The sequence below is a fragment of the Thamnophis elegans genome, chromosome 3, assembly GCF_009769535.1.
Source record: "Thamnophis elegans isolate rThaEle1 chromosome 3, rThaEle1.pri, whole genome shotgun sequence".
NCBI lineage: Eukaryota > Metazoa > Chordata > Lepidosauria > Squamata > Colubridae > Thamnophis > Thamnophis elegans.
In genome coordinates this window covers 75,446,826-75,464,384 of record NC_045543.1, presented here as the reverse complement: position 1 = coordinate 75,464,384, position 17,559 = coordinate 75,446,826, and the positions used below count along the sequence as shown (strand labels likewise).

General features: G+C 41.8%; 1 protein-coding gene across 5 annotated transcripts in view; it reads right to left on the bottom strand.

Moving 5' to 3' along the window:
- GLIS3 (GLIS family zinc finger 3) overlaps positions 1-17,559 on the bottom strand; it is a 149,438-nt gene that overhangs the window by 25,945 nt on the left and 105,934 nt on the right. For all 5 annotated transcript variants that reach the window (XM_032213229.1, XM_032213228.1, XM_032213225.1 and 2 more), the window contains one exon: positions 13,807-13,917. In XM_032213229.1, the coding sequence (XP_032069120.1) occupies positions 13,807-13,917 (111 nt within the window). The remainder of the gene's footprint in view (positions 1-13,806; positions 13,918-17,559) is intronic.

Sequence of the window (17,559 nt, the reverse complement as noted above, 5' to 3'; positions counted from 1 at the left end):
AACTCCTACTTCCTATTATTGTATCATTTAAAAAGTCTTTCTGGAGACTGACATTATAGAGTTAGATAAGCATTATGGAGCCAAATGAGAAAGGTTAAATGCACCCAGGTGATGCTCTTTTCTGATTGCAGAATTAGGCAACAATCTATGGCAGAATCAGTGCCATAACATCACGTAATACTAATACAGAAATTAAGACTTAAATATTTAAAGTCCACACAATAACCAGAGATGGGAGAAGAAAATGTAAAAATGCACCATTTCTGCTTATAAAGTTTGCACTACTGGGGAAGGGATCACCAGAAAACTTATCTTTAAGGTGCACTCTTCATAATTAATAAAAAAATATCAAGGTTTATTCTGGTTATGTGCTAAGTAGATAAATATCTCAAGGACTCGTTTCCACCCAAAACCTGAGTGAGCTTTACCTTTAATACACCAATTTTATCCAGCTTACAATACGAGATTTCTAAACATTATCACTTCTGGTGTGCTTCCTGGCCAAGCCTAAATCAGATGTGGAAGAAATATATTATGTTCATTTTCTCATATTTGTTTGATATTTGCTGCATGTTCACAAATATAATAGAAAATGCAGAGGTCCTCCAAGCAAGTTTCATTAGATGATAGCCTGGTCTAAGGTAACATACAGGTGAAACTCGAAAAATTAGAATATCGTGCAAAAGTTCATTTTTTTCAGTAATGCAACTTAAAAGGTGAAACTAATATATGAGATAGACTCATATTACATGCAAAGCAAGATAGTTCAAGCCGTGATTTGTCATAATTTTGATGATTGTGGCTTACAGCTCATGAAAACCCCAAATCCACAATCTCAGAAAATTATAATATAACATGCAATCAATAAAACAAGGATTGTACATAGAACAATATCAGACGTCTGAAAAGTATAAGCATGCATACGTAGTCAGTACTTGGTTTGGGCCCCTTTTGCAGCAATTACTGACTCAAAGTGGCATAGCCTGGAAGCTATCAGCCTGTGGCACTGCTGAGGTGTTATGGAAGACCAGGATGCTTCAATAGTGGCCTTCAGCTCTTCTGCATTGTTCAGTCTCATGTCTCTCATCTTTCTCTTGGCAATGCCCCATAGATTCTCTATGGGGTTCAGGTCAGGCGAGTTTGCTGGCCAATCAAACAAGTAATCCCATGGTCATTGAACCAGGTTTTGGTTCTTTGGGCAGTGTGGGCAGGTGCCAAGTCCTACTGGAAAATGAAGTCAGCATCCCCATAAAGCTCATCTGTGGAAGGAAGCATGAAGTGCTCCAAAATCTCCTAGTAGACGGCTGCATTGACCCTGGACTTAATGAAGCACAGTGGACCAACACCAGCAGATGACATGGCTCACCAAATCAACACAGACAGTGGAAACTTCACACTGGGCTTCAAGCATCTTGCAGTGTGTGCTCCATTCTTCTTCCCTACTCTGGGTCTCATTTCCAAATGAGATGCAAAAGTTACTCTCATCAGAAAAGAAGACATTGGACCACTGAGCAACAGACCAGGTCTGTTTTTCTTTAGCCCAGGTAAGACGCTTCTGACATTGTTTGTTGTTCAGGAGTGGCTTGACAAGAGGAATATGACATTTGAAGCCCATGTCCAGGATCCGTCTGTGTGTGGTGGCTCTCGATGCACTGACTCCAGCCTCAGTTCACTCCTTGCGAAAGTCCCCAACACTTTTGAATGGCCTTTTTCTGACAATCCTCTCCAGGCTGTGGTCATCCCTGCTGCTTGTGCACCTTTTTATTTCACTCTTTCCCCTTCCACATAACTTTCTATTAATGTGCTTTGATACAGCACTTTGGGAACATCCAACTTCTTTTGCAATTACCTTTTGAGGCTTTCCCTCCTTATGGAGAGTGTCAATGATGGTTTTCTGCACAACTGTCAGGTCAGCAGTCTTTCCCATGATTGTGATTCCTACTGAACCAGACTGAGAGACCATTTAAAGGCTCAGGAACCCTTTGCAGGTGTTATGGCTTAATTAGCTGAGTGGGACACTTTGAGCCTAGAATATTGCACCTTTTCACAATATTCTAATTTTCTGAGATTGTGGATTTGGGGTTTTCATGAGCTATAAGACATAATCATCACAATTATGACAAATCATGGCTTGAACTATCTTGCTTTGCATGTAATGAGTCTATCACATATACTTGTATACTGAAATAAATGAACTTTTGTACGATATTCTAATTTTTTGAGTTTTACCTATACGTGAACCATTTTGGATCATATGTTCACCTCAAACTATTTCTCCATGAATAGGCATTGTCGCACACAGATTTTATGAAATGAAAGTATCTACCTGCTCTCATAAGTAGACCTCTAAAAGCTTTTCATGATGGTAGATAGCAGGAAAATTTCAACATTCTTCCTTCTTTATCTTCAAGACTTTGGCATTTTGGCCTTCAACGGTTGAATCTTAGTATACATTAGTGCTGCACTGCAATATATCTTCAAAATCCCTTCCCTAAATTACATGCTGTTATAGTTTTCATAATTCAGTTCATTTGTCAATCACTACTCATATTTTCCTGTGATCACATATTGTATTTCTTCCCTTTCTGATAATAAAAATGTAACTGTAATATATAATGTGTTATTAGGTTAAAACAAGAGATATGCTGTCTAATTTAATCTAAAAACTAATCTAAAGCCATAGCCAGTTTTGTTATAGTAGTTAAGATTCTGGACTGAAACTGAAAACTTGACGTTATCTAAGGCATGGAAGCCAGCTGAGTGCCTTGGGGAAGTCATGGTCTGAGCAACCCACCTGAAAAGCTTGTTGTAACAAGAATATGAGAACATTATATACCGTATTTTTCGCAGTATAAAACACACCTTCCGCCCACCCCCCTAAAAGAGCGATTACAGCCATTTTTGGCCTCCCGCACCCAGATCCCATTTTTGTGAAAAATGGGTGAAAAACGGAGTTATTTTTCCCTTCCTCCAGCCCCCAGAAGCACTCTGCAGGTTTCAGCAGGGCTGGGTGAACGGAAAAATGCCCCAGGTTTTGCTAAAAATGGGCTGTTTTTCACAAAAACAGAGACATTTTCCCCTTCCTCCAGCCCTGCTGAAGCCTGCAGAGGGCTTGTGGGTGGTGGGGAAGACAAAACCTTTTTTTCTTACTTACCTCTTCGAAATCTTGGTGTGTCTTATACACCAGTGCGTCCTATAGTCCGAAAAATACGGTATGTCACCATAGGTTGTACTAAATAGAGGCAGGGTATAAATTTAGTAATAGACTAAGTTAATGAAATAAGGAAGCATTCTGTCCCCATTATGAGGAAGATGCCAATAGGGGAAGCTGTCAAACAGGTTAAGAGCGCAATAGCATCCAGGAAATGAAATTCAAAGGGAATTTTATGTCCTTTATTGGACATTGCACATAGCCAGTATGACCAGGAAGCATTAACTCTTTTAAAGCCATCCAGATTAATGGCTACCCTTATTCCTTTTCTTTGAGTGACAGTATACAGTGCATATTCATCATTCATAGTCATTAAATGACTAATAATATGAGATTCTATTTTATGTACTTTGGTCTCCTCTTATCATTTTAATAAGGGACGCGGTGGCTCAGTGGCTAAGACACTGAGCTTGTCAATCAGAAAGGTCGGCAGCTTGGCGATTCGAATCCCTAGCGCCGTGTTAACAGGGTAAGTTCCCGTTACTTCTCCCAGCTTCTGCCAACCTAGCAGTTCGAAAGCACGTAAAAATGCAAGTCGAAAAATAGCAACCACCTTTGGTGGGAAGCTAACAGCTGGCCACATGACCATGGAGATGTCTTCGGACAGCGCTAGCTCTTCGGCTTTGAAACAGAGATGAGCACTGCCCCCTAGAGTCAGAAACGACTACCACATAGGTGTGAGGGGAACCTTTACCTTTACTTATCATTTTAGTAAGTGATGAAATCACATATATTGTTATTTTTCCTCAGAGGAAAATGCTTTAGCACCCCCTCTTCACATTTATTCCATCTCTACAGTATCTTTTTCAAGGCCAATAAACAGTATTCTAACTGTATGCACCGATTTATATACTGTAAAGGAATATACTGGCAGTCATATTCTTGTTCTCTATCCATTAAATCCGCACATGAAGTTTGTTTGTTCAGAATCTGAATACAGAGTAAACATTGAGATGTCTATCCAGCAAGATCTTCTTCCTGGCTAGTTATTTGTTAACAGTTTACTGTATATTCAAAGACACACTTATTTTGTCCCATAAACATCACATTATCCTAACTTACAGTGCTTCATGTTTGTATTTTAATATTTATCCTCACTGGATAAATATTTTCTTATTCATCCTAAATAATTTAAGGTCATCAGCAAACCTGGGTATCTCACTGTGAATTATCTATTATTCATTATGCTTATTATTAATTATATATATTATCCATTTTTTTAGGTCAGGTTACAGTTGGTTGCTAATTACTATAAGACGTAGTGAGTTGTAATCCTTTGCTTTGTGAAATCAACTAAGATAACCTATTTTGGTTCTATGTAATTAACATGGCTGTCACACAATAAAGAAGCATCAACATGACTCTAAATCTTAGCTTTATTTTTACACAAGACTGGGTAGCTTTCTTTAAGCAGAACAGCATAATATATCAAGAAATGTCTTGAGTCTACAGTATCCTAAAGGAATAAACTGGTGTATATTAATCATTATTGATGACAGTAGTAATTCAGACAGATCAGTGGAGGCCCTAGCACAATTTATTTAGCCCACCTGTGGTACAAATTCAAGAGCCTCTGAGTTGCAATAATTTGAATTACTGTTGTAATATTAGTAAGAAAAAGATAGAGGGGAGAAGGCTAATCCTGTGATCATTTACAACATTCATTTTCTTGTTTTAGATTCAGCAGAATCAAAAGAATTGGCTGATTTTGGTCTGAAGTCTGGCATTAAATAGCATGATTACATTCCTTAAAGTCTCCCCCCCCATCACTAATCCTCTTCCGCCAGCATCCTTGTCCTTTGCTCCACACTTTCTGATTTATATTCCATTTTGAGAACAGGAAGTAAAGAGATTAAAGTTGGGGATTAAAACACTTACTCTTTACAACATTTTTGTGAAGAATGGCTTCTTAGTTGCCATGGGCACTGCTCAGTGACCCTTAGCCTCCAAATGCAATTCCTCTTGCATTAATGAAATATTTTGATTGAATGCCATAGAAAACATGGAATTTCTAATGGGGATTATTTCTTTTATTGATGTTAGTGTCTTTTTTGTAATTTTAACAATGAAATAAATAGTTTTGAAAAAAGGCAATTAAAACTAAAAATTAATGTTGAAAAGCTGATTTTGGACTATATTTTAAAAGAAGGAAATAACTTGGTAGTAAGGCAAGTGAATTGAAGCATCCTGTAACTTAATCTGCTGTCATATTTTATATATTGTATCCTGTTGAAATTCTGCCATTTTTTCAAGGGTTTATTTTTAACCTCTCATCTTAAGAAAGTAAGTCTTGTAGCTAATATTTTAAAAGTTTACAGAAGAAAAATGGCTATTTTCCTGGAAGAGGAGCAGTTAAAAACAAACCTATAGTTGAGAGATTAAATGCAAAAATTAAAAAAAAACAAGAATTCTGAATATGCCTGATTTTAGATAACATTATTGCAACTGATAATTATCAGAAAGATTCTGATAAAGGATCAATCCAAGGATTTTGCTTATAAAAATGAATACTTTTAAACTACCCAAACAAACATATATATCAAAGGCCAGTTGAGGTGATTTTAATGTAGAAAAAAATGCAATTCTCTTTTTTCCTGCACGCCTGACTGTGAAAATAGTGTAAGAATTTAGTAAGTAAATAAGCACTCATTACCCCTTTGTGATACCCCAAACCTCCAAGACTGTATAATGATAGGATTGGCTTTGGATTACTTTATTTATACTTTCTATGGCTGCCTGGCTTTATTAAAAAGAAAAAGGGAGGGGAAGGAAAAGTGTGTGTGGGGGGATTCTGTTGACCGAGTTTCACTCGATCTTTCTTTCCCAAGCCTCGTGATCACCAGATGTACTATAATTCCCAGTCAACATTTTTGAAAGTGGCATAGATTCAATAGAAAACCATGATTAAATGTGGCCTGGTCATTTGTTTTGCTGCTTGCACTCAGAAACAGCTGCATCTGAACTGTGATGGTTCAGATATGTCCACTTAATAAGCTGGGATTTGATCATCTAAACCTATAATAATCAGAGTTTTGTATAATCAATTAGTCAGCAATGAGTGGAGTCTGAGAGGGAAACCACATATTGTTCATTCATTTATGTTTAATTCCCCTCCTGTACAATGAAAAGGATTGTATGGTTTACTAAACAAAAGTGACATGAAAGAGGAGCGGTGCAATTATAACTAATTAACAAGTTATACCTCTATAGAAATCTGATTTTGTGAAAGAAAAATAGCTTAAAAAGGAGGTTTTGCTTCTAGAAAATACCTGTTTTCATACAGTCACCTCCAGGGCTGGCCCAAAGCACTTTACTGCCTCAGGTAAAGAATATTTTTCTTTTCCTTAATGTGAAGAAATAGGACTATGTTTTATTTCAACATCAGTGAAAGGACAGGATGCCACTACTACAAGCAACAGGCCTGGCTGGGCCATCTGGTGCTCATAACTTCAATATCAATAGATTCAATATCAAAGCAGAAGGAAACATCTTTGTAGCCAGTTAGAATTAAACATTAATGTTATTTGTCTTTTTATATGGCTGAAGTTATAAAGAATGTTATACTCCTTCTCAGGTCGGAAATATTTTTTTCTTTTAAAATTGTATAGAAATTTAAATAGGGAAATCTGGTGTATTGTTGGATCTCTCTAAACAAAGCAATTTTAACAAAATGATACCATTAAAAATATCCATTAAAATAAAAATTGACACAGTTAATATAATTTGTCTAGCAAACACTGATAAAAGCAAAATTTGAAATGAATTCTGATATCTGTATAGAGAGCACAATTATTACATCACAAGATCATGGCAGGTATATATCTGGAACAGCAGAGAGTACAATTTGTAAGTCGGTATATTAAAAAAGCTAAAAAATTATCTTTCTTGAAGTTAGATATTAGAATCATGTCTGTGGAATTTTTTTTAGCATTATCTGGACAGCTCCCTAGGAAGTCAGCATCTCATCAAACTCTGGAAAAATACATTTAATTTGCTGAATAAATAAATTTGTTCAGCAAATGATTTTTTTTTCATGGCACCAATTTCTAAAATTTATCTTAGTAGAATTTTATTTGCTGCTGCTTTGAATTTCCACAAAGGGAACAATTTTAGAAATCATTAAACAATGTTTACCTAACTATTAAGTGTAAATATGGCACATTTTGATTCCAATGTAGCAGTTTTCTCTGTTCTAACGTCGCCCCAATGTATGGGAACTAAAACTTATAAGCAATCTGAATTCTACTCCAAAAACAGCAACAGGAATTAGAAAATTACAATAAGATATAAACAAATTGGAAATTACAAATTAGATAACATACTGTAGGAATCTCAGCAAATATAATTTCAAAATATGGGTGCTTTCTCAGAAGAAACAGATCATGTGATTTCTAAGAATGAAAATGTGCTTGTACATGTTCATTGCAGTCTATCAAGCCTTCTATCCTAATCTTATTTATTTGATATGATATGATACATTATTTCAATTAAAACTGAAAAACTATCTTTCTTCTAGGCACTGCTTGGAGTGTCCAAGCTCGGGTTAACTTCAGCTTGCTGCCCAAGGAACTGAGTTTGAAACTTTGTTGTAGCTCCGCCTCCTGGTTGCTCCAGAGGCTCAGTTTTAAAAAACTCAGTCGCCCAACAGGACGTATTTCCAGGGGCTCCAGTCCTTGTGCAGCAAGCTGGACCCCAATTTAGTATTTCCTAGAGAGTTTGTAGCTCCATTTTTGCTAGTTTGGATAGCTAGGTTGCAGTTAGGGTAATTTTATCCTGCTTTTCTACTTCTTCGAGAATTCTGGACTAGGCCTCTGAGCCTTAAAGGCCTTAATCCATTGTGCAGGCAGGCTCCCTGGGGCGATCGCAGCCCAGCCTCCACCTGGGCTGTTTCTAGGTCGGGTCTCTCCCAAAACGCCGGTTCAGTGAGTACGTGGGGGGGCGATTCGGCTGCTAAAGCCTTCCTGAGCCCCTGACAGGAGCGCTAGGCTCCGTGCCGGCCCGACAACGCTCCAGGCATGCGCGGCAAGAGAGCCCGCCATTTTAAACGGCCCGTTTTGGTGCGCTTTCATTTCCAGGCCTCTATTCTTGCCACGCAGCCTCCCTTGAACAGTGGATCGCCGCGGAGGGACGCCTCAAGCCCAGAGACTCACGTGGGGTGCTCACGCTGTCTCTTGCCCTCCTTCTCCTTCCAGCGGCCGCAGGGAACCCGGGCTTCAAACCCCCGCCTACCTGCCTTCAGCGCGGATCCGCAGGCGCTAGGCCAATCCTCTCAGCCAGCTCCAGCCTCCTTCTCCTCTCTTCAGCCGGCTAGACCTCTGAGCCTTAAAGGCCCAGCGTGTGGATCAGATTCTGGCCTACCCCAGGCCTGGTCTACTGCCATTGCCAGAATGGAGCAACAGCTTAGTACTATCAGCATGGAAGAGAGGCAAGGGGAAAAGACCGGGCCCACTCCCAGTAAGCGTAGCGGGCCCAATCCATCAGGCAAGGGAGTTGGGGGGGTATTTCCCCAAGGGAGAAGCAGCCTAAGGTAGGCCCGGCCTCCAAGGCTGAGGAAAAAATGGCACTGTGCCGTCAGAAGGCCCTGGAGAAACAGTTCCAGAGGGCCTAGGCCGCACAGTGCAAGATTTCTATGGAGCCATCCCCCATCGAGACCGGGGATGGGTCTCCAGGGGCGAATCCCAGCAAGGGGAATCCCCTCTAGGCCCAGGCAGTGAGGACTTTGGGTTCTCTCCCAACTCTCATAGGGCTTTCTTGGGATCCCCTACTCATTCCATGGCTATGGATTCCCTAGCAGACATGGATTCAGGAGCTGAGGAGGAATCCTTAGCTCCATCTGAATTGGAGCCCCCTCCCCCGCAGGGTCAGGAGTCCATCCTATCCAGGGCCATGGAGGAGGTGATAGCTCGGGCCATATCCAAAGGCATCTCAGATGGCATGGTACAGCTGGCGGCCCAGTTGCCCTCTGTGGCGCACAAGCCAGCTCCCAGTCAGGCCAAGTTCCCAAGGCTTCTGAAGCTAGGGCACCCTCTCCTGCCCCCACGGACCTTAGCGAGGTGTCAGATCAGGAGGAGCCTGAGGTAGAGGTTCCGGTCCTATTGGAGGATGAGGAACCTGCCGCTGAACAGGCCACGGGCTCAGCCCTATTCAATCCGGCCATGTTTAAGCCCCTCCTTACGAAGGCCAGGGCTGCAGGCCCCCAGATGGGTCTCCCAGCTCCCGCAGCAAAGCCTATATCTGATCCGGTCACGGGTGTAGTCATAGGGCCCCAGCACCCCGGCGCAGGCCTTTTTAATGAGGTTCCTCCGCCTTTGGACCTCGTGCCGGCACCCCAGTTATTTTTGGACATCATCCAACGACAATGAGTGCAGCTGGGGACTCTACCCACTCCCAGTGGGACGGAGAGGAAGCTATTCACCATGGAGGCTCCCCTGGAGGAGCTCCTCAAGGTTCCTCAGGTGGACGAGCCGATTATGGTTCTCATATCCCCCACTTCCCTTGGAAGGCCTCAAGGCAGAGGACAGGAGGGCGGAATCCGCGGCTCTTAAGACGCACCAGGCCACCACCTGGGCCATGTGTGCTTCCGCCAGCTCCTCTTATTTTGGCAGGGCAGCCCTCTTCTGGCTCTGCAAACTGCGGGCTGGCCTCCCGGCAGGCAACTCCAGGACTAGGCAGGACATCACCAAGATCATAGCCGCCGTGGAGTATTCTGCTGACGCGTCCCTGGCCACCACCAAATTTTCATCCAGGGCGCTGGCCTCGAATGTCACTTCGAGGCGCCTGCTGTGGCTCCGCCACTGGCAGGCTGATGTTAAGGCGAAATGGAAGGTGGCTTCCGCCCCCTTCAGGGGAGGTAAGCTGTTTGGAGAGGCCCTAGATCCATTTCTCACCGAGAATAAGGATAAGCGCAAGGTGCTCCCTCCGGTCACAAAAAAGCACGAACGGAATTTGGTTCCAACCAAGAAAGTGCCTTTGTTGTTAACAATCTGCATTAAGTTAAGGCCACTGTTGTACGACCTGCACTTTGACGACAGAGAACAAGAGTTTGTTGGCTTTGTTCCGTATGTCACTCTTTCTGGTAATTATAAAATGCTATCTTTCTCAAACCTTTCAAGTTCTTTGCAACAGTTTCACTAGTTTGACTTTCATCCATTCATGGCAGGGTAACATTGGGAGACTCAGGTCTTCTCCCAACTTCAATCATGAAAGCTCAATGGGACACTTTGGGCCAATCATTCTCTCTCCGCTCAATCTGTCTCTTGCAGTTGTTCGGGCAACAAAATAAAGGAAGATCTCCATACAAACAAATCACCTTGAACTCCTTTAGGAAAGATAAGGTATTAATCTAAATATTTATTATAATAATGCCACTGTTGGAGGGCAATTTTTTGTCTTCGACAGAGCTAGATTTAGGTTGCAGGTTATCTTGCACAAGATCAGTTAGAATCAGGTTTACTTGAGAAAAACACAGGTATTTGTAGCTCATGCCACAAATTGCACCCCTTTAGTCCAAGATCACATTGCACTAGAAAAGAGATTGCAGTACAAATCCTTTTAATCAGACCAATAGACAGAGAGACATGATGCTGACCATAGAAAATCAATTGCTGGCCATCCTTTGAATAAGCTTGTATCCTATTTATGGCATCTATTTTTTGTTATAATTTCTAATTATAAAATTGGAGTAAATGTTTAACTCTATTGAAAATGCTTTTAGATGCATTAATAGGTAAGAGATATTACCTCCAAATACAAAGTTCATTAGCTTTTCTATAATCTCCTTGGATATGGTATACACTCATTGTATTAGTTGCAGCTATGTTTGGTATGTAGAGTTCATTCTACATTTCTACTAAAGACTCAACTGAATTCCCAGAAGGAAAAGCAAAATGCTATAATGATTCACTAGGATACTGGCAATATCAGCGTAGCCGCATGCTGACACAATTACTGGAAATCAGCTGTACTGGAATCTATAGCCATGTTTATCATTAAGGACTTGCCAAGATTTCCTGAAGTAAGAACATGGGTTTTGGCATGTATCCTTGAATTTATAATATGTTTGTGGCATTTTGAAGGACAAGCTATATCTTAAGAGAGAAAAATAATGTCATTTTATGGGCAAAGGGAAGGTTAAGAAAGCGGATTATAGGCAGTCAAGCAGGATAAATTAAATAAATCCATGACTAACTGGGTGTAACAGCAAAGGATCTCATTCTGTTCAGCTGAATGGTTCCCTAGGGCTGGATCTATTACTTCGTCGAGCTTTTTATCACCTTGGAATTTTTATGGTTTTGATGAATTCTCATTTTTGTAAAAAAAATTTTTTTTCATTAAGTCAATTTTCTTCTTTAATTAAAGACATAAATAACTTTTATTCTGACTTTCCTTACATTTTTTATTATTATACAAGGAAATATTTCAAAGAATGAAGCATAAAGACATTGTAAGTATACTGTAACATTAATATTACATATTATAGCTTCAAGATATTCTCATACTCTTTTGATCACTAACACAAATACTTTTTTCTTTTTGTTCAGCAAATATATTTTGAATGCCAGCTGAAAGATTAAAAGAATGCAAAAGCAAAACGAGAATGAAGCCACAGTATCATAAATAATTGAAGCTAAACTGAGTCTTCTATACCAGTGGTCCCCAACCTTTTTATCGCCGCGGACCAGTCAGCCTTTGATAATTTTACCGTGGCCCGCTGAGCGCGCGCAGGCGTGGGGGGGCGTTGTTCGCGACGACACATTGATTGTCGTGGGGGAAATAGGGGGTGGGAGTATTAGGTATCTTCACTACCATATATAAAAGGAGATACTATCTTAAATAACAAAGTGGGCCCCCACCTCCAAAATATACTAAAAGAAAAAAGATTCCATGTGCTCAACTAATTTTTTTTTAAATCATCACTATATTATGGACTACAGACATATATATATATATATATATATATACACACACACACACACACACACACACACACACACATACATATATACATACCGTACGTATGTACGTACGTATATATATAATGTCCAAATAACAGGAAAAGCGCTTCAAGGACCAAAGTATATTCCTTTTTTGCAGCCTTAAGAGAACTCTCATTTTTTGAGGCTCAGAACCAGGCATTCTCGTGGGCTGCAAAAAGGAAACGCGACCCGGGAGCGCAGCCTCCAAGAGTCCATATCGCCAATAATACGCGTGGGGGGAAAGGAAATGTGTTTTGTGAGGAAGAGAAAGAGCGCGCTTCACCGATGCCTGTTGGCGAAATTTTGGAAGAGAGGCAAGAGACTTCAGGCACCGAGCCCCCACCCCTGGCTGCGGCAACTGGAGCGGGCGGGAGGCAGGAAAGGGGTGGGCAAGACCGCCGCTTTTCCACCGTGCGCTGCCCCCCATCTCCCCTCAAAAGATCCCCCCCCGCCCTCGGCTGCCCGACGTTCTCTCTCTCTCTCTCTCTCTACCTCTCCCGCCATTCCTTCTCACAAGCCAAGGCCGGGTGGGGAAGCCGCCAGGGCCTCCAAGGGCTCCGCTTCCAGCGCATGGTCCGCCCCCTCCTCGCCTCGCTTCCAGGCGAGCCGACTGAGGCAAGAAAGGAGAAAGAGGCGGAGGCGTTCACGGAGGGGACGGCTGACTCGGGGAGGGGGCGGAGGTGGTGTAGTAGCGGGGGATTCTTCCTCCTCGCCTCACTTGCTCCTGTGCTTCCGCGCAGCTCCCCCCCTCCGGCGACGGTGCTGCATGAGTGAAGAGTCGGCCGTTGCATGGCCCCCGGCCGCTGCGCGGCCCGGTGTCAGGTACTCCACGGCCCGGCACCGGTCCGCGGACCGGGGGTTGGGGACCACTGTTCTATACCATCCCATTTCATTCTTTGGTGGATTGAGAGGCTACAGAATAGTAACAAAAACTAACATGAGCCTGTAAGGAAAACAATATGCAATATGCAGAGCAGAACCACATGTCTAAAGCAATAATAAATAACTATTTAGACATAAGGGATGCATTGTTTTATACTCATAGGAAAGAATTGGAAGCGGATGTTGAAGAGGTTTGTCACGGATTTCTTTTGAAATGAAATGGTATGATGGAATCTGATGTGGCAAAAACAATTGCTTAATTCATGGAGTCTGCCAATGTCTGTTCAAATATTGACTCAAAAATTATATATAAAATGTTTATCTTTAGGAAAGATGAGTACAAAAATTATACCTAGGGGGAAAAGAACAAGAATGCATGTATTTGAGGAAATAGTATACAAACATTATTATTGTGTGTATTACACACACACACACACACACACACACACACATGTACACACAGAGAGACATATACATATAGTAGGAAAACTTATAAATGGACAATGTCAGATTTTTTTGGGGGGGGCGTTAATTGTAAAATGATGCAAAGGTTTGCCAGTTGCAACTAATGCATGCAGGCTAGAAACTATTCTGCTAGAATGAAGTTCTCTATTCATCATTATTATCAGTGTGCAAATGAAAACTGTTTCTGTTGATGACTATGTTATTACAGGTGTTTTTCATATGATATTGAGAGCTGCACATGATTCACTTGGCAGAGAAGTCTATGAAGGTTACCTTTTTTCTGGCCTGCAAATCTTTAGAAGAATGGGCCTTTACATGTTTTCTTAGAGAACTTGGATCTGTGTATCGTTTGGTACAGCCAGGAATCTGACAAGCATAAGGTTTCTAAAAAATGAAAAGTAATAACAAGTCACAAGTTAAGGTTATACATTCTGAAATGGAAACATTGCAAATATCATTCATAAAACCAGAAAAAGAAAAACCATGAAGATTCTGGCACAGAAAAAGATAGCTGGCATGAAAGAGAATGAACATTTTTAATTTTATATGTTATATTCCTTCTCATTCCATATCTTATGGTTTAAACAAGATAATTGGCAGCCTAGCTTAGATACTGCAGCAATGTCATGCTCAAGTATAATTGTGAAACTATCAGTCCACATGCTGACATACAAGCTCGATTCAAAACTTTTAGCCACATGTTCCCTCACTGTGGAAAAGTCCTAGCCCTAACATTACACATGCTGATTAATCTCTTCAGACAAGAGTCTCTAAAAATGGATCATATAGTTATAGGTGTAGCTAAATTCTGCACCAACTGAAACATGTCCCAAATTTCATAGTGGATTGCATAGATGTAGCTGCAGGTCCAAAGGTTTTGTTCCTGAAGATTTCCAGGAGGCCTACAGAATATGAGACTATTGAAAGTGCTCAACTTCTGAGACTTGGTTTCTTAATGGAATCATCATGCTTGCATGTTGGGGAAATAAATGCATGAGTAAAAATTTTGAGTCAGACTATTAGGTAGCATTTGTAAAAAACAAAGTTCAGTATGGTTGAGTAAGGAAATATCTACAGGATTCATGTATCAGTGGAATAAATATGCCATCGGTGTAAAAAGGCAGAGGCAGAAAGGACTTATTTTACATTCAGCAGGATCTTTAGGTCCGGTCAAAAAGTGGTTGTCAGAATGATTGTCTCATTGGCAACCGCCAACAGTGCGACTGAAATTTAACCTGTTTTATGGGAGTCGTGTGTAATGAATATAAAAGCCAGGCGGAGTTTCAATTGTACCGTGGCATTCATCATGTTAGCTTTTATGATCTGGACATGCATTTTACATATTGATCAAATAAATTCTCTCTCATCTCTACTTGTACTTACAATTATGCATCCCTTATATAAAACTTTAGTTTAGTCAGAAAATATATTTCTTTAGAAGGTCAGGTAAAGAAGTTGTAGTAAAGTCCCAGACATAGAGATACAGAGGAAACCTGCTTCAGAAAGAGAGAATGAAGGGGAAAGATTAGTCTGGGATATGGCAGAAGAAAAAGAAAAAGAAGCTTAAATATATTAAAAGACATATAACAATTTTTCAGAAAGTATAAAAAACTTTTTTTGAAATATCCATGCACTAATTAAAACATGATGGCTATAAATAATCCCTAGGAGAAAATAATGTAAAAGTCAATATTTCTTATTTTTTTCTTTGTTTTTAAGAATACACTCCATTTTAAGGTTTAATTTCTAAGAATTGTTTCTATCATCCCAATTATCTTCATGGGTAACATTCCAAGTATCCTTGGTTTACACTGTTGTTCAGGTCCCCCCCCCTCCCTTGTGGATCAGACACTTCCTGCTGATTTTTAGGACTAAATAGGACATACATGCCTCATAACATAATTTATAGAATACATGTTCTTCTTGTAATTGCAATTGATGACATATCTATTTTCCTGAAAGGAAAATCAAAAGCCCAGCTAAAGCCTAAAAAAAGGCCTAAATCCTAGTCCAGCTAAACATATCTTCAACCTTTTCTTTTTTATTGAAGCCTTTCTAGTATTACTTTCACAAAGATCTATTTGTATGGCTTTTGCAAAAAGCAGCACTAGCAAAATCACAGCTCTAATTTAGTCCATTCAGATAGCTAATGTTATGATTCCCAAAATGAAAATGTCAATACTAATGCAAGTGAGCTCCCAGTTGTATATGTAATAGATAAAGCATGAAGCAACTTACTCAGATAAGTCTTGGCATGAAATATACACTTCAAGTAATAAGATTTAACCAAAAGGGGGGCTATGCTATAAGGATTCTCTGCCTCTGAAATAATTTTGAGGATTTCAAAATCTAACATACATATGCATCTGTCATTGTTTCCCTATTACTCTTGCATTATAGAAATTTCCAAATATTTTGAGTATATATGAGAGTTGCATGAAATCATTCTAAGAACTACTTTGTAAAGTCCTTAAAACAACCCTCCAATCTTTCTGCTTGAAGTGTTGATGTGTCATAACCTAATAAAGGTTCTCTCCAGTTGCTCTGGGGGGAAGGGGGTCTCCAGACATCATTTGAGCCAATTTGGTCTTTTAAAGTGCCAGCTTAGAAAATGGAAAACTATGAGTTCAAGTCCCACCTTAGTCATGAAAGCCAGCTGGATGTCTTTGGCCCAGTCTCTATCTCTCAACCCAAATTATTTCATGGAGTTATTGTGAGAAAAATTGGGAAAGAAGTGTTGAATACTAGCGCGGGAAATACAAGCGCGGGAATAAAGGACTCCCTTCTGATTGGTTCCCGGGCGGAGCCGGTTCAATCCTCGCCCCGATTGGTCGAGCTACTCGACGGCCCATTGGCTCCTCGTTCAAACCCGGATGTATAAATGTTTGGCGCGAACCACGCCACGCTGAATCGTAGTCACTCTGCTTTTAATAAAGGTTGCTGTTTTACATACCCGCTCGTCGCGTCCTTTTCCCTTCGCTCCAAGATGCAAAACTGGCGACGAGGGTGGGATGCCGATTCCCGCGACCATGGAGAAGAACGAGCTAGCTGCCATCGCGTCTGAACCAGCACGAACGCTATCCTCAGGTTGAGAACTCCGGCAGCGAACGCAAAATTTTTCTCCGCCCTCTTCCTCCCCCCTCTCCGGCTCCACACCACGATGGCATCAGCGCTTCCTCCTTTCGCGCCATTCGGATCCGCCGGAGAATCATGGGACGGCTTTATGGAGCGTTTCGAGTGCTATTTAATCGCATCGAGGAACCAGGCACAGACCGACGAGGAGAAATGCAGCTTCTTCTTGTCCTGCTGTGAGCCTTCCATGTTCGCCTCTGCGAGAGCCCTGGCCGCCCCGAGGCCAGCCTACAAACTTGGGTGGGACGAGCTGATGTCCAGGCTGAGGAACCACTACGCTCCCTCACCCTCTCTGATCGCACGCCGCTTCACCTTCCGCCGCCGAGTGCAGAAGCCCAACGAATCCATCAGTCAGTTTCTAGAGGTTTTGCGCACAGTGGCCGCCCAGTGCGATTTTGCAGACCTGGAGGAGAACCTCGTGGAGCAGTTTGTATGCGGGGTCCGCGACGTGCATTTGCGCAGCCGCATGCTCCGGAACCACAAAATCACCCTGGTGCAAGCCGTGGAGACCGCACGAGCAGCGGAGCTCTCCGAACAATCCACGGCCGACATCGAACGCCTCCAGCTAAAAACCTCTGCGCAAACCGTTGCGGGGCCTTCCACCCAGACGAACCTCGTCGACGACCTCTCGCCTGTTGAAGACGAGGAGGAGGAAATCGTCGGACAAATGAGGACGCAGCCGAAGCGGAAACCACACCAGCAACCACCGACGCCCGCTCAGCCAGCCTCAAACGCACCTTGCCGCGGATGCGGCGGCCGCCACAGCCGCGCATCCTGCCCGTTCCGTTCCGCCGTCTGCCGCCGCTGCCGAGGGGAAGGACACCTCGCTAGGGTCTGCCGGGCTCTCGTGCCAGCTCCATCGTTCATGCAGCCCAGCGACCAGCGCCAGGCACC